The 22,235-nt window shown below is 40.2% G+C and overlaps 1 protein-coding gene across 2 annotated transcripts in view; it reads right to left on the bottom strand.

Moving 5' to 3' along the window:
• Nucleotides 1-2,723: 2,723 nt before the first annotated feature.
• The window catches only part of Cdh20 (cadherin 20), a 64,941-nt gene continuing 45,429 nt past the window's right edge, over nt 2,724-22,235 (bottom strand). For both annotated transcript variants that reach the window (XM_059280404.1, XM_059280405.1), the window contains exons 9-11: nt 20,462-20,579; nt 12,230-12,481; nt 2,724-3,250 (exon numbers count right to left, since the gene is read on the bottom strand). In XM_059280404.1, the coding sequence (XP_059136387.1) occupies nt 2,745-3,250; nt 12,230-12,481; nt 20,462-20,579 (876 nt within the window). In that variant the 3' untranslated portion in view covers nt 2,724-2,744. The remainder of the gene's footprint in view (nt 3,251-12,229; nt 12,482-20,461; nt 20,580-22,235) is intronic.

The following is a 22,235-nucleotide window of genomic DNA, read 5'->3' as shown; positions in this document are numbered from 1 at the left end:
TTTTCCTGCTCCCAGTATGAGGCAGCAGCATGGTGGCTCACTATGGCAGGAGAAAGGGATTTTTCAAATCCATTTGGAGGGCTGGAATCTCTTTGAGTTTACAATATGAGCTGCAGTGAATCTCCTATTGTGGGCTTCTTTCAACTTCCTGTATTGCACTATTAAGCACCCTCCCAGGAACTAAAAGACACAGGGAATTGCTTAATCACTTCATGCCCATTATCATGGGGACTGACATCACAGAATGTGGGGCATGATACCTCCCCCACCCCCTGTGATTAAGGTAACAGCTGTGCCCAGTTGTAAAGTATGCAACATAAAATGAAATAGTTGTAAAATATTTCTATACTCAGAGATTATGGGAGAAAGGAAGGATGTTATTGAGGTTAATTTGCCCAACTTCACAAAATCAGTATGTTGGAGAATCTAGTTTGGGTACGTTTCTGTTTTATTCTCTTGCTTTGTTAAATGTATTTTTATGTTGCACTTCACTCTCAAGGAGGCTCAGTGAGAGTTGCTTGCCTTTCATGGGCAGTAAAAGTTCATCTACAAAACGATGCAGATGAGACTTGGGCTGTTCGTATAGCATGTGATGAGCACAGAATCACATCCCACTGGCTGCATCTCATCTGCCTTCTTAAGTCTTTGATCACTATTCTTGTACATTTCTGAAAAATGATTTTTGTTATTAGAAGAAATTACCAACAGCACTATGGTGATAGAGTAGACCTCAAGTGGGATGGTAATAAAATTTTCCAGAGAGAAAAGAAACAGGAGAGAGAGAGAGTGGGGGGAGTGAGGAAGGAGAGGGGAAGGAAGGGGAAATGAGGGGGCAGAGAAACAGAACAGTATATCAGATATTCTCAAAATCTGGTCCCTGTACCAGCTGCATCAGTACTACCTGGTAACTTGTTACAATGGCAAATAGCTTCACATTTACTGCATTAGAAATGCTGTGGGTGAGAATGTTCAATGAGTCCTGCATTCGATTCTGATATATGGCAAAATCTGACAGCCACTGCTATAATCCAGATTATCAGAAGACTGTTTTGTTTTGTTCACAATTTTCCTGATAACTGTGTAGCAATTCTATAGTAATATGATGTCAAAGAAAGGGATCTTTTCCAACTATGTTAACTAAGCACTTATTAAACTGATGTATATAAAGGATACAGTTAGGTATATATTATATACTACTTATTTTAACTACTATAGGGAAAAAAGATGAATAAAATATGCCCCCTTTCATATTTTACCCCATGTGAGCTCTTCTACAGTGAATAAACTGATTTGTATTCAATTTGGCAGTGAAATAAAAATTGAAAATAACACAATATCTTACCTCTGCTATTATATGACCTCTCACAAAATTAAAAATACAAGCAAAATTCATGATTGTGTCATTAATATTAAATAGTCTTTTGGTCTTTTTCAGATATAATAATGAAGTTGTCATTAAAACATTAACTATTTGAACCATATCATTAATCTGGTCAGCAATCAAAGCAGAATGCACAACATCATGCTTCTCTGACACTGCTTCTGTGTTATGAATCAGTCCCAATCCGGGTAGCCTGAGGGTAAACCAGGATCATAGATCTCAACAATGAAACAAACGTGAAGTTCACCTTTCCTTCTATTTAGCTTTTATTAAAAGAAGTGCTAAGGTACTGAGATGTAGTACATCATATTTATTAACAAAATTATTAACAAATATACAAAACTTTTACATGTAATTCTCTTACATCCATTTCTTTTCTATAATACTGGTTTTGTTCAAGTAGGTTATCTACAGTATGTAAACATCCCTTGGATTGACCTTACACAGATTAGGAAAGCCTTCTAACCCATGCTTTTATCAGATACTTCTTTTTATTTGGCTTTCGTTTGTTGCATCTAATCTCCACATTTGGCACATGGAAGAGACATCTACAGTGCAAAAGAGGCAGCTTTTCCGGTTTCATTCTGACTTTTGCAGGGACATAAAGAGCTGAGAGGAGAACAGTGCACTCTGACTCATTGACACTGGAGTAGCTGTAATGCCAACTCTTAGTTCAGCTGTTAAACTTGAGCACAAGTCAATGTCTCTTCCTTCCCCTACCCTTCCCACCCATCCCCCATGCAAGGCCCAGTCTTAACCTTGTCTTAAAAGGGTTAAATGAAATACTATCCATCTTAGAACAAGTCGGACAATTTCACTGAGGAATAATTTTTTAGTGGTGTGTGTGTGTGTGTGTGTGTGTGTGTGTGTGTGTGTGTGTGTGTGTGTGTGTTGATTTCATGATCTGGAAAAACAATCTGAAATGGAGAATAAAGATAAAATAGATTCTAGAGTAGGACTTGTTCCCTGCTTTCAACTGCAATCTCTGTACTTTTCATGGTGGCAAAATGTCAAAGGCCTTGGTGAATATGTAAAAAAAAAAAGGAAAAACAAACAAACAAACAAACAAAAAACAAAAACCCAAGCTTTGTTTATAATACTTCAGGCCTTTGAATACAGTGTCAGGAAAAAAAAATGTTGAAAAAGGTAATTGGAGATTCTACCCTCTTCTTCCTGGGTTTCCTTCTGATTATTTAACTTAGTCTAACCAAGTAAAGCTGATCCAGAGAGAGCTCTGCTAGGTCACTCACTCCCATCCTCACCGACCAGCACACTATTGCTCCTGGGGTGGCCACACCTCGTGCAGGAGAAGCAGCCTTTGAGAACGTCTGCATTTGGATGCGCGTTTGCCTCCGGGCTTCCGTCACCACACGGGCGCAGGCCCCTCCGACGCCCCGTAGAGTTCTGCGAGTTTCCGGAAGCGGGGCCCCCAGTCTGTGAGGAAGTCGAAACTCTGCTCGGAGTCCGAGGTGGCCGACTGCAGGGAGCTGAGCGAGCCCGCCACAGAGCCGTCCCCCTCAAACATGTAGGTCTGCAGGGAGTCGAAGGGCGGGGCCCACAGGTCCATGTCGGCCTCGTAGAGCTTGGCCAGCACGTAGCTGTGCACCGTGCTGCTGACCGCGCACGTCTGAGGCACGTGGCGGGAGAGGCTCTCGATCTCGGGGAGCATGTCCTGCCGCGTCCTGGGGGCGGCGCCCGCCTGCGCCTCGCGCGGGTTCCACATGGCCGCGATGTCGAAGGCCTCCGTGTCCTCCTCGCCGCCCCCCTCGTCGTCGTAGCGCACAATGTTCTCGTGGATGTTCTCGTCATCGTCGATGATGTAGGGCTGTTTCCGGTGCCGCCTCATGGACAGGATGAGCAGCACCAGCACTGGCGGGAACACAAAGAACGGCATGTGTCAGCCCCCAGGAACGCGTTATTAAACATGGGGACAGGTCAGTTTTGGGTGTTTCAGACTTCAGGGAGTTAACTAGTACCGGTCTGCCTTGTGGGTAAATGAAGCTTTGTATTTCCTCAGTCCATTCGTAAGAAGCTGCATAGCTTCATAGAAGCCTGTTTTGAAACTGTATATAGACACACAACAAACTAATCCCACTACGATGACACAAAGCACAGTGCCCTGCTGTAGAAGATATGATCATGCATCCTGCTTATAGAATAATGAGTTCAGTATACATTTACTATAATCTAAATGTGTCATGTAGGTGAGATTGTAGGAATGCAGACATTTTGATTTCTTGCATTAGCATCTTAATAGGATTCCACTATAAATACAACTATATATTGACAAAGAATGAATGTAGACACATAAGGTAGATGTGAGCAAAAGTAATTGTCTTTTTAATGCCTCTTTCAAAAACTAAGCATTATGGGAAGATGCTTATCAGACTACAAACCTAGCTGAGGAGCTTTGGACAGTTGATGGTTTCTGGAGTTTTCTTCAGGAATTTGGCTCCTGGTAGTTCAACCTCGATCCAGTGGATAGCTCCACACTTAAGTATGTGGATGGCACAAATTGTAGTGGTTGGATATTTATTTATTTTTAAAAGGACACCAAGTTAGGGGTGGTATGAGAATGGGTGGATCTAGGAAATTTTAGGGGTGAATATGATGAGAATACAGTAGATGAAATTCTCAAAAAATTAATAAAAATACTATTAAAAAGCATAAATGACCAAGTCCTGTAACCTCAGATTCTTCAACAAGACCTTTAATTAGAGGGGTATTTGTGACTTTCCAGAGCCAGTGGTTTTCATGGAAGAGAAGGAATGAACAGTGATGTTTTATATAGTTCAGTATGGTACCAAAGAAGTGCCACATTGTTAGATGTGCTCTTGAAGGTTTGGATAAAAGTTTATCCCAACAAATGCTTTTTCCCTAGGTGTGTTCACTGGGGTTTAAAGGAAAGATAGAGATAATCCCATTGAACTGTTTATCTTTGTAACTGAAAACATTTTCCAGGAAGTGTGTTGAGGTTTCAGGTATAGGACTGCTATTGATTTTTTTCCTGGTGTGCTTTGTTACAGCTGGTGACAGTTTGACAACACTGCAAAATAAGCCCCAGGTTATTCCAGGGTGGTGGCAATGGTGGTGTATTGTCATCTGTGGACTAAGAGATTACTAAGAAAGCTCACAACAACAGATTTAAAGTTTTTGATGAGCACAAATTGCAGTTAATGATGTTAATACCTCATTTTTGTAAATGTACTTAATTGGTGACAAAATACATACTGACATACTCTTGAATATTTTCTCTATGTGTGAAAATATGAGGCTTGATCAAGAACAGCGGGCTTTCAGGAAAAGAGACCAATAGGATTCTAAGGAATTGGGTGGGAGGATTGAATGTAGTGGGAAAGACTGGAGCATGATTTGATTTTAAGACAGCATAGAAAAAATGGGTTTCTAACTGAACATTCATATTTGTGAGATACAGCAAACATTAAACATATATTTTTAAAGGCTCTGTTAAGCAACAAGGAAACAACTTTGATTATAACAATTATAATATGAACTTGTCCTTATGAAGGAGCAATGTTAATGAGATTAACATTAATGCACTCTAATAAAGGCTGTCTTTGGGTCACAACTGTTGCTTTATTAAGTACAAAGGCAAGGCTACTGAGTTCTGCTGGAAATATTGAGAAGGAAGTCTCTCATATCATATGGTAATGGTAGCGACATGTATTTTAAAAGATACTAGGAAAGAAAATGGAAAAAGTTTTAAAGTGGCCAGGCATAGTGTGTGTGTGTGTGTGTGTGTGTGTGTGTGTGTGTGTGTGTGTGTGTATGTGTATGTATGTGGTTTTAGTTAGTAGGTTGTCTAGGCCTGGAGGAGTGCATAGCATAGGAGTTTGGGAGTTTGAGGCCTGTATGGGCGACATAGCAAGACACTGTCAATCATTCCAGTGCTACAGAACTAATCAGAAGAGATAGGGAATGACACTGTATATTTGTCAAAGGAAAAAAATCTGCCAAGAGGACATTGCAATTTGTAACATCTATGTACCAAACATAGGAGCACCCAAGTTCATAAAAGAAACACTCCTACAGCTTAAATCACATATTGACCCTAGACTGATAGTGGGAGACTTCAGTACCTCACTCTTACCAATAGACAGGTCTACCAGACAAAAACAGACATGCTGGGGCTAACTGATGTCATAAACTAAATGGACCTACTATATTTACAGAAGAACATTACAGAAGAATATACATTCTCAACAACTCAATGAACTCTTTCTAATATTGACTACATACTCTGACACAAAGCAAGTCTCAACAGATATAAAAGAAAAATTGAAATAGCATCCTGTCTTACCAACATGGATTAAAGCTGGATATCAACAACAAAAGAAATAACAGAAAGTTTACAAATTCATGGAAACTGAACAATCACTACTGAATAAAAAATGGGTCAAGACAGAAATCAAGAAAGAAATGAAAGACTTTGTATTACTGAATGAAAATAAATACACAACATACCTAAACTAATGGGACACAATGAAGGCGGTTATAAGAGGCAAGTTCATAGTACTAAGTGCCTACATAAAACAAACAGGAAATAATGTAGAGATCTCATACTAGTGACTTAACACATCTGAGAGTTCTGGAATGGAAAATAAAACTACACCCCAAAGGAGTAGAGGTAAAGAAATAATCAAACTCAGGGCTGATATAAAAATATATATATAAAGAATCAATGAAACAAAGAGTTGGTTCTTTGAGAAGATAAGATTGACCAAGCCTTATGCAAACTAACTAAAGGACACATAAAAGATCTAAATTAACAAAATTAGAGATGAAATGAGGAATATAACAACAGACACTAAGGAAATACAGAGAATTATAAGAACGTACCTCAAAAACATGTACTCCAACAAATTGGAAAATCTATAAGAAGTGGATAATTTTCTCAATATATACCACTTACTAAAGTTAAATTGAGATCAGATAAGCAATTTAGACAGACCTACAATCCTTAGTGAAATAAAAGCAGTAATTAAAAGCCTCTGAAAAAATAAAAGCCTAAGGCCAGATGGTTTTAGTGTAGAATTATACTAGACTTTCAAAAAAGAGCTAAGACCAGTACTTCTCAAATTATTGCACAAAATGAACACAGAAGAAACATTGCCCAGTTTGTTTTACAAAGCCACAGTTACCCTGATACTCAAACCACATGAAGACCAAACAAAAAAAGAGAATTACAGACCAATTTAACTTGGGAACGTAAATGCAAAAATTTTCAGTAAAATACTTGCAAACTGGATCAAAGAACACATCAAAAAGGTCATCTACTGTGATCAAGTGGGCATATCCCAGAGATGCAGGGATAGTTTATTATACATAAATTAATTAATGTAATTCACATATAAACAAATTGAAAGATGAAACTACAAGATCATCTCATTAGATGCAGAAAAGGCCTGTGACAAAATCCAGCACCCTTTCATGATAAGAAGCCCTGGAAAGGTTAGGAATATAGGGGACATACTTAAACATAGTGAAGGCAGTTTATAGCTATTCCATAGGCCACATACAAATAAATGGAGAGAAACTCAAAGAAATTCCACTAAAATCAGAAACACAGCAAGGTTCTCCACTCTCTCTCTACCTATTGAATATAGTACTTGAAATCTTAGCTTCAGCAATAAGACAACCTTAGATCAAAGTTATGCAAATTAGGAAGAAGTCAAACATCATTGCAAATTGTATGTTAGTATATATAAGTGAACCTAGAAATTCTACCAGGAAGCTCCTATAGTTGATAAACACTTTCAGCAAAGTAGCTGGAAACAAAATTAACTCACAAAAATCAATAGCCTTCCTATACACAAATGACAAATGGACTAAGAAAGAAATCAACAAAGCAACATCCTTCACAACAGCCTCAAATAATATAAAACATCTGTAGATAACTCTAACCAAGCAAATGAAAGACTTGTATGATAAAATCTTCAAATCTTTGAAGAAAGAAATTGAAGAAGCTATCAGAAGATGGGAAGATTTCCCATGCTCATGGATCAATAGGATTGACATAGTGAAAATGGTCCTACAAAAAGCCACTTACAGATTCCATGCAATCCCATCAAAATACATACACAATTCTTCATAGATCTTGAAAGGACAATCTTCAGCTTCACATGAAAACACAAAACCCAGGATCGCTAAAACAATCCTGAATAATCAAAGAACTGCTAGAGGTATCACCATCCCAACCTTAAATTGTACCACAGAGCTATAGTAATAGAAACGGCATGGTACTGACACAGCTGACTAATGGAATGGAATTGAAGACCCAGAGTGACCAAGGTGAAGATACCTGTGTACACTGATTTTTGATAAACTAGTGCTACACAATGTAAAAATGACAGCATCTTCAGTAAATGGTGCTGGCCAAACTGTATGGTTGCATGTACAATAATCCTAATGGCTACTTATTACGCACAAAACTCAAGTCCAGGTGGATCAAAGACCTTAAAAACAAAACCCAACACACTGAACCTGATGGAAGAAGTTGGGAATAGCTTTGAATGCATTGGCACAGGAGACAACTTCCTGAACAAAATATCAATAGTACAGGCATTAATATCAACAAATAATAAATGGGGCTCATGAAACGGAAATGCTTCTGTAGGGCAAAGGACAAGGTCATTTGAACAAAATGACAGCCTACAGAATGGGAAAAGATTTTTAACAACTATATATCTGATAGAGGACTAATACCCAAAACATATAAAGAACTAAAAAAAATTATATCAAGAAAGTAAATAACCCAATTAAAATATGGGGCACAAGAGGAAACTCAAATGGCTGAGAAACATTTCTTTAAATGTTCAACATCCTTAATCACTAGGGAAATATGCAAACGAAAACTACTTTGAGATTTCATCTTACAACTATCAGAATGGCTAAGATCAATAAAACAAAGGACACTTCATACTGTCAAGGATGTGGAGTGAGGGGACCGCTTATCCATTGCTATTGGGAGTGCAAATTGTACAGCCACTATAGAAATCAGTGTCTCAGTTCCTAGGGGAGATGGGAATCAATCTACCTCAAGATCTAGTTATACCACTCTTGAGCATATACCAAAACGATTCATCCTACCACAGAAACACTTACTCAACTGTGTTTATTGGTGCTCTACTCAATAGCCAAAAAGGTGAAACAACCAAGAAATCCCTCAATAGAAGAATGGATAAAGAAAATGTGGTACATTTTACAATGGAGTATTACTCAGCCATTAAACAGATGAAATTTGCAAGTAAATGAATAGAACTAGGAAAAAAATCATTCTGAATAAGGTAATCCAGACCCAGAAAGACAAATATGGTATGCATTCACTTACATATGGAATATTAGTTGTTAAGTCAACAATAACCAAGCTACAATCTGTAGAACCACAGAGGTCAGATATAGAATAAGGAACTAGGTGAGACACATAGATATCCCTAGAAAAGGGAAATAGATTAGATAGTTATGGATGGATATGGAGGCAGGGCAGACAGGAATGGGAGAATCAAGTAGGGAAGGAGAGATGAGAGGGGGACTAAGGAGGGAATACGGGGTGAGACACCTAAAATTAGGGGCCAATTAAGGGGCAGTATGGAAGTCTAATACAGTTGAATTTCCTAAAATATATACATAAATGAATGTGATCTAAAAAAAATTGCCAAACAATCAGGGAGACAGAGCCTTAACTGGCTATCCCTTGTCACCAAATGAAGCTTCCACTACTGAGAATGGGTTGCATCTAATTAAATTGTTAGCCAGATAGGTCCCATAGGAATCCCCAAACAACCCAGGCTGTTGCAAAGTCTATAGGCTGCTCTCTACAAATAGATGGCAAGACCTCTTTGCTGAAGACAACACAAACACAGCTCATTGAACATGGAGAAGTAGAGCTAGTGTCTTTGGTACAGGAAGGTACACTGAATGCTGCCAAAGGAGCGAGGTAAACATCAACCCAGCTACAAACCCTCTAGTCTATAGTGGTGTCCTTTCTTCAAGATGTGCTAGTGCAATAGTGTCACAAAGCTTGTGGAAATAACCTACCAATATCTTATTTGACCTAAGATCCATTCCATGAGATGATACTCCTGACACTGATTGGTTGAAAAGAACCCAAGACTAGACCCAGGGACCTAGGGTAAAAAACAATACTACAGTAAAATGACTCCAAATGACATTTTGCTATACTCACAGATCAGTGCTTTGCTCATCCGGACATTACAGAGAGAGAGAGAGAGAGAGAGAGAGAGAGAGAGAGAGAGAGAGAGAGAGAGAGAGAGAGAGAGAGAGAGATTGTCTTCATCAAATTCCTCCCCTCAGGGCTGAGGGAACTCTAAGGAAAAGGAGACAGAGTAAGAGCCAGAGGGGATGGAGGACATGGGGAGAACAAGGCCCTCTGAATCAGCATGATCAAAGTTCATATGAACTCTTAAGAGACTGAAGCAGCGTGCACAGGGCCTGCACTGGTCCCATCCTAGAGCTGACAGAATTGGACACATGCCTCCGCCAGTCTCTAACCCAGAAGCTACCTGCAGTTGATAACCACTTGCAAATGAAAATTTAGTTTCCTCCAAGGGAATCTCATTAGGTTAAAAAAAAGTACTCTTATGGTAGGCTGCATGACCAGCAGGAGATGGCCAACAGAAAGGGAACTCAACAGCATCTATGGAGGTTCCTTGTCTTATAAAGTCATGTCAGGGCCTTTTATTTTAAAAATTTATTTCTTTAATTTTTACTTATTTTATTTCTATTTTTGTATTCTCCCTCCCCCACAGGCCATTTGCATTTAAGTAATAGCTTCCATTTTGTGTGTTTATGGGTTTCCTGAGTATAGGAATGAATGTGTCTCTGCATTTGTATTTTTTTTTCTTTCTGCTTTTTCTTGGGCTTTTTTCCTTCTGCTTGTCTTATTTTATTCCAAAGTGTTTGCTTTTGTTTTTGTCTTACTACATTTTATTTTGTTATTGTCCTCCTGAAGCCTCTTCTAATGTGAGACAGAAAGAGGTGGATCTGGATGGGAGGGAGATGGGGAGGAACTGGGAGGAAAAGAGGGAGGGGAAACCATAATCAGAATATATTATACAAGAAAAAAAAACCTATATTTAATAAAACAAAAAACAAAACCCATCAAAATCTCTAAGTATATGCTGGAGAGAATTTTGATAGGTCTACAGAATTAGGTAGATGTAGAACTAGTCAGCTCCTGAAGAATAAGTATCAACTTGCCTTATTTTTTAAAATCTGTTATAAATAATGAGCATTAAATTATGCCTTAAAATGAAATTTTGAGAAAAACAGTTCTACTCAGATGAAGAATGTCCGAGTTCAGAGAGAAGAATATCAGTCCTGGGAAGGCTGATGCTGTATGTTCTGTAGGTGTGGTGTACAGGGCCACAAGGTTTTCTAGGAGCTGCATAACTGCATACATGCCCAATGCATGAAAAAAGTCCACCTCCCAGAGTAAATATTGTCCAAATGAACGTGTTTAATTATCCGTGTGTGTGTGTGTGTGTGTGTGTGTGTGTGTGTGTACACAAATCAACCTTGGAGTTGTGTGAATTGTGTTTAACCTGGGTTGTGCTCTTTTAGAAGTAAACAAGCGTGAAACTAGTGGGATTTTATGACACTCATGTTTACCTTGGCTTCTGGAAACATCTGACTCTGTACAGTTTAAAAGATGGCTCCTAGTTTACAAACTAAATTATCTCTTGCACAGCACTCTGTGCCAGTCTCTTTAAATCAGTCCTGTAATGTTGGCTCTTTGTGGGCCAGGATGAACTTACAGCATTTTCCAAAGAATTTCTCCTAGGAGCAGGTTACTTAAAAGAGGAAAAACCACATTTCTTGTTCTGCACTCAAGGTCTCCCAGTGCCACCTTATGGACACTTCAGGAATTACAGGTAGGTTTTACTTGTCCATACAGCCAAGGGCCAGGAGCCATAACAACTGTCTGTGGAGGGTTATTTATGTTCATTTCTCATAATGTAAGATGGAACACCCAAAATATGACCAAAGCCCACATTATAATTTAAAATGTACCTTGAGAAGTCTGTTCCACAACCCTACGTAGAAAGTCAGTGCAATGCTGACTGACATTTTCTACAGTGAATTTCTTTCTTTGGTATGACTCAGTGTCTTGGTGTTTAGGTAAAGTAGAGATCAAAAATATACATGCTTGCATGAAAGTCTATTTTAATTTAAATTCCTAATGCGTTATATTTTCTTTCTTGTGGAAACAGCACTAGGAATTTAACACTTAACTACCTGTAGCATCTGTGCGTGAACATCCAGGAGAAGAGTACCACCGAGGAAGGGGGACCAGTGCATGGCCTGCCTCCTTGTCAGACTTGGCTTTGCTTCGGACATTTGGCTTTGGGTCTTTTGTTCAATCTCTGTGATTCAGCTGCTACTTATTAAAAATGGATCTGAAGATGTGACTATCATATCCTCTCCCATGTAATTTTGGTTCTAGCATGTCAATATGAACTTGTGTCACCTGAAGTAAACTATGAAGGCCAGGGTGTTTCTGTCTCATTAATCCCAGTGCCTAGGATGGTGTTAAGACCTACAATAGATCCTTGATCAATCCATCTGCTCTAGTCTTGCCAAAGAGGCCTTGAGGGAAGAGACTGTCATCAACTTCTGTACTTTTCTCCAAGCTTCACTCTACCGCCTTCTGAAGTAAGCTTGGCAGAAGAAGACCAGTTCTGAATAGCTGCAATAGGGGGTTAACTGACTCATGTCTAAAAACATACGGACCGCCCCCCCCACCACACACACACACACACACACACACACACACACACACACACACACACGGAGCCACCAGCTCACCTAAGAGGACGAAGATGCAGGCCAGGATGGCGATGAGAGCACCCCGGCTCAAACTGACTGGGAGCATGTAGGCTTCTGGGCTGCAGGACATGACGTGGCCATCTTCATTGCAGCTGCACACTTGGATGGTAAGTGTGCCGGTACTGCTGAGAACTGGCTGTCCACTGTCTGCTATGAGGATGGGCAGGTAGAAGACGCTCTGCTCCTGCTGCCGAAAGCCGGATCTCCTGGTTAGAATCCGAGCAGTATTATCTGAAGGAGTAAGGCATTAGGGGATTAAAAATGAGAAAAAGAAAAATGCGAGTGGAGAAGGAAATGGAAGCCCCAACCATTTAATTAATTTCTTGGACTGAAGTAAACAGGGAGGCAGGGACAAGGCAGAGGAAGGACAGAGGTTAGAAGGTGTGTCAGCTGCAGCCATGGTGCGTTGGTTTGGCTCAGCACCTAGATTCGGAAATCAAGATTTTCTCTTGCTTTCAGGCAAAACCCTGAGGCCTGGAGAGAAGCCCTTTTGTGAGAGTCTGTCTTACCCTTTGTGACATAAAGTGCCCAGGGCGAATTGTCAGCCTTCAGATCTAACAAAAGTGTCCCTGGGAAAGCTTGACAGAAGTGAACAGTCCTTGGTGATTTGTGGTCCCTGTTTGTTCCTGCTCAGCAGCTTGCCAAGGCCCTGTGCTGCTCTCTGCCTCCAGGAAAGGAAAGCTGAGGAGCCCATGTGGCTCTGTAAGATTGCTTATTTTTGCTATTCTGGCTAGAATTAATGTCTTTTGATATTTTCTTTTATACCTCTCAATTGGCATCACCAACTTCCTGAAGAACCTGCTCATTTTCACAAGCTCATTTGAACTCCAGGTCGTAGAACACACCCACACCTTGTGACTTCTCCTGCCCTGTGGACTGAGTCTAGTCTGCTGTGGAATATTATTTTAAGGTGCATTACTTTTGTTTATATTGCATTTGTTTAACTTTGTGAAGCTGTGTTACTTTGCCTGTCTAAAACACCCAATGGTCTAATAAAGAGCTAAATGGCCAATAGCAAGGCAGGAGAAAAGAAAGGCGGGGCTGGCAGGGGGAGAAAATTAAAAGAGGAGAAATCTGGGAGGAAGAGGGAGCAAGAGAGCAAAGAGAGGAGGATGTTAGGGGCCAGCCACCGAGTAAGAGTGAAAGTAAGATATACAGAAGTAAGAAAGGAAAATGCCCAGAGGCAAAAGGTTGATGGGATAATTTAAGTTAAGGAAAGATGTCAAGAAACAAGTCAAGCTAAGGGCAGGCATGTATAGTTAAAAATAAGCCTCCATGTGTGATTTATTTGGGAGCTGGGTGGTGGCCCCCCAGAAGAGCCAAAAAGAGTAAAAAGTAAACACACCCACCCACCCACACCCCAGACAGTTAATATGAAATCAGTGAGTTCTATTCTTTTAATTTTATTTTATGTGTATGGATTTTTTTTTTTTTTGCTTGCATGCTTGTCTGTATACCACTTGTGTGCCTGGTACCTGCAAAGACCAGAAAAGGGTGTGGAATCCTCCGGAAGAAGAGTTATAGATGATTATGAGCTGTCATGTGTGTCACCTGGAAGAGCAGCAGGTACTCTCTTAACTGCTGATCATCTTTTCAGTCCTGGTGAAAATTATTAGTTACTTTCCCTACCATTAAAAAAATAGGAATTTAGTATTTTTCTCTCTATTTAAAAAATAAGAATTTTAATTAAGAGATAATTTTATACCTTTATGAGATACAGTGTCATCATACTGCATTTCAGTATTTTTTCCATTGTGTAATAGTCCACCCATGACCTTTTGTGTGTGGAGTATTCATGTGTGTAAGTTTGTGTGCACATGTATGTTCACATGTGTGAGGAGGCCAGGAGTTGATGTGGGGTGCTTTCCTTGCTCTCCACTTTACTTTTTGAGACAGTCACTCACTGAATTTGGACCTCTCCAGTTGGATAGACTGATTAGTGAGCTCTGGAGATCCATCTGTTTCCCACTACCCAGAGTTAGGCCTTGAGACATGTATTGACACACCTGGCCTTTCCAGGTGTGCTAGGCAGCTGAATTCAGGTCTTCATGCGTGTGAGTAAGCCATTTTCGGACAGAGCCGTCTATCTCTCTGGCCTCCTGTCCGTCATCTTAGACATTTCTCATTCCTTTGTAATTAGAATTTCCTGTAGCTGTGTGAGCTTCACATTATTGCTGACTAAATACTTCTGTGTAACAGAATATAATCCTTCCTTAGCTTCTCGAACTCTTGTGTGGACAGGTGTATTGATGTTGATATTTGCCAAATACTATATAGTTCTGGATTTAAGAATTTTTCAATTTATATTTTTAAGTTACCTGAATGGCTTTGAGCAAATATGTTTTTTTTTTTCAATGTTGTGATCATTTCAGCAGAGGAATAGTTTGAGAGATGTGGTAGGATGTATAAGAAGTAACTCATAAAGCTAAAACCAAGGAGTCTGTGGTGGCCCATGCCTGCAATCCTGGAGCTGGGGCAAGGGGCTAAGGCCAAGAGGACTGCAGGAAGCTCTAAGGCAGCCAGGGCTATATAGTGAGGTCCTGCCAAATGAACAAACTAACTAACAAACCAACCACCACAAAACACTCAAAACAACAAGAAGTTAATACCTTTAACAGAAAGTTTTCTGGGTATGTTTCACATGGACGAGAATTTCACAAAATTTCTAAAAGGTGGCTGCTGAGCACCAGTGGTTCTGGTTCTGGTTCTCCTTCCTTCCTTCCTTCCTTCCTTCCTTCCTTCCTTCCTTTTTCTTCCTTCCTTTTTTTTTTCTTTTTTTTTTTTTTGAGACAGGGTTTCTCTGTGTAGCCCTGGCTGTCCTAGAACTCTCTCTGTGGACCATACTGGCCTCAAACTCAGAAACCCTCCTGCCCCTGCCTCCCAAGTGCTTGGGATCAAAGGTGTGTGCCACCACCACCCAGCCTCTTTCCCTTCTTGAATTAATAAAGAACTCTTCTTTCCTACTCTTTTTAAGTTGGGCATAGCAAAATAATTTGCCTTAATTGACAGAAAATGAGCAGGTAGGAGCTGGTGTCTGACTCTCCTTGTTCTCTTGCCTTGAAACCGTAATTGAAAGAACATAGGATTCATGCAGCCTGGGATTACAGCTGAATGAGATGAACAACTTTTAGGTGGAACTCAAACCTTCCTAATACATTATCCCTTAATTTGTGTTTACTTGTCTCCCTGTTGTTGTTGTTTTAAATGGTACCAGCAAGTTTTTGTTTTTGTTTTTGTTTTTGGATTTAAGTACCAGTCTTTGTATTTTGTACATGTAGTGTCTCATTTAATCTTTATGACAATTTGTGTTACTGAATGATTCCACTCCTTTACAGTGAAAGAATTAAAGCCTAAGTTAATTACAATTTCTTTATAGTCACTAACGTAGATAGCAGCAAAGTTGGTATTTGACTCCAAATCACGCATTCCTTCCATGGTGCCATACAATTGCTTATTTAGTTTCATAGCTTTAGTGGTGTGTTAGCTGGTGTTATGTCTGCTTGAACAAGCTGGAGTCATTTTAGAAGATGGAACTTTAATTGAGAAAATGCTCCCACCAGATTGGCCTGTGGTGTATTTTCTTGACTGATCATTGATGTGGGAGGGCCCAGCTGACTGTGAGCCGTGCCACCCCTGAGATGGTGGCTATGGATGCTGTAAGAAGACAGGCTCAGGAAGCTATGGAGAGCAAGCCATAAGTAGTGTTCCTCCATGGCTTCTTTCAGTTCGTGTTTCTAGGGTTCTGCCTTGAGTTCCTGCCTTTATTTCCCTCAGTGATGGAGTGACCTGAGAGCTGTAGATGAAATAAAGTCTTTCCTCACCAAGTTGTTTTTGGTTGTGGTGTTTTATCACAGCAGTAGAAACCCTAAAATAGTGGTCATTTTTGTTCAGGCAGTTGTACTTGTTTCCTGCTTTGACACAGATTTACTTCCATCTTATTTTCTTCTCAGTGTGAAATGACAGCAATCAGTTATTAGTCTGAGCATTATATTCATCTGCCCACTTACCACATAACTCATCCTCTGCTTCCCCCACTTGACTTAATAACTAAGTACTGTTAATTATCCTTTCTAATTTTAACTTTTTTAAAAAATCAAGTTTTCTCTAAACAAAACTTGTATTTTCTTTTTAGTTTGCTTTAATTTAGCCTAGATTATAAGGACTTTAAGAAAGACTGCCATAGAGCTGAAACAACAATAACACAGCAGAAAAACCACCCAGAACTTTAGATCACGCTGAGTCTGGCCCTGGTGGGACTGGCGCATGTTAGCCATTTGGAATGTTTTTGTTGAAAGTGATAATCAGGGCTTTAGTAACTTTTTTTTTGTAAAGAATATTAGTTTCTAAGGTGACAGAAAGCTCTGGTGTGTGTGTGTGTGTGTGTGTGTGTGTGTGTGTGTGTGTGTGTGTATTCATGTGCATGAGTTAAAACAAGAAGTTATAGCAACAATTTCTAGTACCAGTATGTCTTTTATGAGTGTTGGTACTGAACCAAGGCCTTGTATGTGAGATATGTGCTCTATCACGGAGCTACATCCCAGCTCTTCATCCCACTCTTAATGCTTGCTTACTTTCTGATCGTGTGTCATTTGCATCTGTTAATGGGACTATCAGAATCATACTTTATTGGTCATTATAAATGCCGCATAAAACAAAGATGAGAAAATGATTTCAAAACTTTAAACTATTCTATACATATAATCCTTTTCGTGTTTTGAAATTAAAAACAAAAAGGCTGGACATGATGTAATCCCAGCCCTTGGGAGTCAGAGGCAGCAGGACCACTGAGGCCAGTGAGGGTCTGTATAGCAAGTTCCAAGCTGGTGAGGTTACACAGTGACACTTGGTCTCTAAAATCCAAACCAAATAAAAAGACAAAGAAGAGAAAGAGTGGGGATATTGCTTAGTGGTGGAGAGCTTGCCTACCATGTGCAAGGCCCTGAGTTTGATCCACAGTCCTCCCCCAACCCTTGCTAAATAGGCTTTACTTTTATTTGTAAAAGTATTTACATTTATTTATTTAAGTATTTATTAAGTGATATTTAATATATAATGTTTTATATAATATATAATATGTAAACATATAAAATAACACATAAAATATAAAAATATGTAATATAAAATAATATATTCACATATGTAATAATATTTAAGTATAAATCAAGTATTTATTATGTAATATTTAAAAAGTATTTACTATTTATTATAAAAAGTGGGGATGCTGGATGATGAGCACACCATATTAGAAGTGGGTCTGTTTTTAATCAATCTTAGGAAAAGATACCTGTGGGACAAATTGTCATCTGGAGATTAGGAGTTCACACTTTCTGTTGAAGATGCATTGGCTTCTATTTTGGGAAGCCTTTCAAGAGATGATTCATCCATGGACAGGTGCCCAAAGTCACCTTTAAGAGACTTGCAGCTTTTTGCTGTATGTTGTTTTTGTGTTAGCTCTGCAAGTATGAGTGAAAAGAGTGACACCTAGCTGAAAATTTGAAGAAAAAACTTAGCGCCCAGCTCCTCTCACCCCAGGGTTTCCTTCATACAGCCAACCCTGAGGAAGATGAAACTGTTTTATAGGGAGGAGTTTCCTATGAATCAGGTAAATGAATAGTTCAAAAGTTTGGCTCAATAAAATTCTTGGGATAGAGGTATGGAGAGGGGAGATGGCTGTTGGTCAAACTGCTACATAAGGTGAATATTAGAGTTTATGGACCCACATCAATGCCAGAAGGGCATGGCGGTCCACTTTTGATCCCATTGTTCAGGAGGTACACACAGGATCCCTGGAGCAAGCTGTCTAGCTAGATTAGCCGAATCAACAAGTTCTGAGTTCAAATGAGAGATTCTTCCTCAGCATATAAGGTAAAGAATGATGAAGGAAGAGACCTATGGGACCTAGAAAGCTGTCTCAAGGGTCAGAGCTCTTGCAGAAGACCTGAGTTCTGTTCCCAGTACCTACTCCATCTCCAAAGGATCCAATCCTTTTGTACTTGTACTGGACACCTGTACTCACATGTACACACATATTATTAAAAATCAAAATCAAAAGGTATTTTTCTTGTCATTTGACATTTTCAGATGCCAACCTCTGACACATGCATCCCCACGTATGCTTATACATGTGAACATAGCACATGCCACACATAAACAAACAAATCTCAGGATATTTAATTGTAAGCATTCCTTCCATAGACATTTTATGGTAATTAAAAGGCTGAAAAATACTTCTATTTATGAGGTTGTAGCAGTAATTCAAATCTTAAAAATGATGTTTGAGAGGAATACAAAGCATGCCTAATCTTGATATTTTTCTTTTTTTATTAAGAATTTTTTTTATTCATTTTACATACCAATCAAAGATCCCCCTCTTCCCTCCTCCTTCCCTTCCAACCTCACCCTCCCAAGCCAACCCCCCATTCCCTGCTACAAGAAGGTAAGGCCTCCCATGGGGAGGTACATACATTTAGTAGAGGCAGGTCCAAGCCCCTCCTCCTTCCTCAAGGCTGTACAGGTGCCCTATCATAGTGGGTTCCAAAAAGCCTGCTCATGTAACAGGGATGGATTCTGATCCTACTACCAAGGGGCCCCTTAAGCAGATCAAGCTACCCAACTGCCTCGCTATGCAGAGGGCCTAGTCCAGTCCCATGCAGGCTCCACAGCTATTGATCTAAATTTCATGAATTCTCACTAGTTTGGTTTGGTTGTTTCTGCAGGTTTCCCCATCATGATCTTGATGCTCTTGCTCATCTCTCTTTGACTGGACTCCTGGAGCTCAGCCTGGTGTTTGGCTGTGGATCTCTGTATCTGCTTCCAGTAACTCTATGATGACAGTTAGGATGTTCACCGATCTGATTACTGGGGTAAGCCAGTTCAGGCACCTTCTCCACTATTGCTAGTAGTCTAACCAGACTACAACCCATAGCTCCAGAGAAGCTAGCTAACAAGGAGGACCCAAAGACAGATGCATGGATTGCCCTGGGAAGGGGAGATAGATGAGATCTCTATGAGTAAATTGGGGATGAGGGGTGGGCAGTGGAGGGTAGGAGATGGGGGTTGAGAACATAAGGGAATGGGATGGTCGAGCTGAAACAGGGATGGAGTGGGAGAGCAATGAAAGAGATACCATGATAGAGGGAGACATCATGGGGATAGGGGAAAACCGGGTGCTAGGGAAGTTCCCAGGAATCCCCAAGGTTGACATTTTTCTTACCCTTTGATTAGATTGTTACAAAGTCACCCTTAAGATGAGGGTATTGAAAGCGAGAGTGAGGACACCCAAGTCAGTTGGCAGCAGAATTAACAAAGGGATGTGTCTGACAATAACTGCTTGGTTTCAATTATTGTGACCTTCCCCAGAGTATATTCAGCTGGAGAATGAAAGTCTCTCTTTTCCCTGTTGGAGTCCCAAGAATGTTCTAAGTCTCTGATTCCCTTTGCCAATGAGTGCTTGTTGGAAAGGTCCTGCAAGTCTAATTCCACCAGAGATGTAGTGGAAAGCAAGCAGCTTTTGCATTGGGAACCCCACTTGAGAAGATTTTCCTGAACCTAAAGTTGTTTGAAGCCAGGTGGAATGGTGGCTGACTATGGCATTAGCACTCTGGAGGCTTAGGCAGCAGGATCATGCATTTGAGGCCAGTAAAGGTCACTTTACAAGGTGTTGTCTCCATAGAAACAGTGAATTCTGTGAATACTATTGTGTTCTTGTACTTGCACTTTGCTACTTTAGTATTGTTGTTGTTATTAGTAGTAGTACCCTTTAACATTGCCTCTTTTGTTGTGGGGGCTTTACACTCACCCTCCCTTTTGATCTTTGATTAGAAATGTTACTTCAGGTTCATTTCTTTCTCTAAGGCACTTTATTCCTTAGGCTGTTTCTGTCTTCAGAATGTAAACACAGTTGGTCTGAGTTGGACTAAAGGAAGGAAATTTACCACTGTGCCTTGAATAGTGTCTTTCATAGAACAAGCATCAATAGATATTTGTCGAAGAATATTTCATTTCTGATGGAGGAATGAAGGTTTTAGAGACAGCAGAGGGCACTCTTTGTCTTTGATGTTATGAAACAAAACTTTGTAGACTGCAAATTAGCATTAATGTCCTCCTGCTATTAGAAAGCCTGAAGACTTGGTACCGTGTGTATGGTCTAGTAACTCAAATGTCCGGCCTGAGCAGTAGAAAAGCACAGATAGCCCCAGGTCCACTGCTTACCTTGGTTGTCCCTGACAGTGAAGTTGGGGTTGTTAGCAGCCTCAGGAGCCAAGCTGTAGTAGAAATGCTGACCGTTGTGAGGGTCATCTTGATCCACGGCACTCACTGTCTGGATGAGCTGAAGGAGGACATGAGTTCAGGGTGAGTTGGATCCAAAGGAAAAGGCAGAGTCTAGTGAAAGCCTAAATTTTGAGTACAATAGTAAGTCATTTCCCCAATGAGAAAATGTCCTGAAACTAACCAGAAACCCTCCATGCCATCACACAGTTTAGGATTAGTTGAGCATGTTCTTGATCTTGCATATGCTAGTAGGTAAAGAATAAGTGTGGCCTAAATGCTTCAGATGCATTATATTCTCACAGCTTGGCCAGTTACTTTAAAGTGTTTTAAAGAGAAAAAGTGAAAGAACCATGGAGTGTCACAAGGCTCTGTGTCCCCGTTTCCTCCTCTCACTCAGTCTGTATCCCATCATTAAGTAAGTATTTTGTGACTAAATTGCCACCTCTGAGAAGCATCTGTTTTAAAATAACCACTACCTAGAAGGCAAGTAAACAGGGCAGTGTTAAGCTATGGACTGTGGATGGGAGGGGCACGGGCCACAGGACAGCCATGTTTTGTTGGCAGGAAGGGAGTTAGAAAAGTTGTAGAGCAGAAGCTCACCGTGGTGGGAAGCAGACTAGAGTCAGAGGTGTGAGGGTGTAGTTCAGTTGGGAAAAATAAAATAAAAAATGGAGCTCAGTGGCATTGAGGGCCAAGTTCTCTATCCCACAATGTTCTTCAAAGGAATAACTTTCATGAAGGCTGTGGGAACTCATGGAGAGGCCATTAAAGAAAGCAGGATGAAATAGACAGTTGGGATATTAGTTGGTAGGCTGTGGTTGCTGGGGGGTGGGTATAGACAAAGTTTTGATGAGCTGGTTTCCATTGGTGTCCACTGTAACACCCGGTAGCACTGATGGTTCCTATTCAATTTGGGCCTGGCCCCGTAAACCTGCTGTTTCTGCTGGAAAGGCTGTCTTTCTTCCATGACAGAAATGACTATCAAGAGTCAGCTTGAGGGCCCAGAGTTTTACATCATGCTGAAGGTTAGGGTGCTGCCCAGCAAGGCATTTCTGCTTACTGTTCAGATCCTCCAAGGACTTGTTTCCTTACTCCTCACCTTCCAGTCTCTCAGGGATCACCTTCACTGCAGACAGCTAACTTACCCATGGTTATCATATCCTTTCAGGGTAACCTACAACCAATGATGAGCTGATGCAGGGTAGTAGAAAGGCTTCACTGTCTCCCTTAAACTTAGGAAAACTCTTATTCTAGAAATTTGTAAGGATGTTAATGCATCTTTATTGCAGCTGAACTTTTTGATTTTTTTATTTTGCTTAGTCCCTCTGGCTTTCCTTTTTATAGGTCTCAAAAACATCATGTATCAGAACTCCACCTCAGGGTAAGCCTCCTGGAATGCCTGACTATTGAATCCAAAAGTGGATAGAATGGAGTAGTAATAAAGGCAAGGGTCAGGAGCGCAGTGGAAATAGTCACATACAGTCAGCCTCAGTCAGTGCTGCTCGCAACTGAGGGCACCATCTACCTTAGCCCCATGGAGAAGCAAATCCTGTATTTTTTTTTAAATTTTGATTTCCAAATGTAGAGAGATAAAAATGTTTCTTAGGGAATGTTTTGAGTAGATAATATAGTGGGAAAACTTTTAAGACAGATCTTACAACTCTGTGTGTATTGGTTGAGATGGGACTTTGAAAGGTAGGTAGACAGTGTGGTG

The sequence above is a fragment of the Peromyscus eremicus genome, chromosome 15 (genome assembly GCF_949786415.1).
Source record: "Peromyscus eremicus chromosome 15, PerEre_H2_v1, whole genome shotgun sequence".
In the NCBI taxonomy this organism is placed as follows: domain Eukaryota; kingdom Metazoa; phylum Chordata; class Mammalia; order Rodentia; family Cricetidae; genus Peromyscus; species Peromyscus eremicus.
This window is presented reverse-complemented; position numbering and strand designations above follow the sequence as displayed.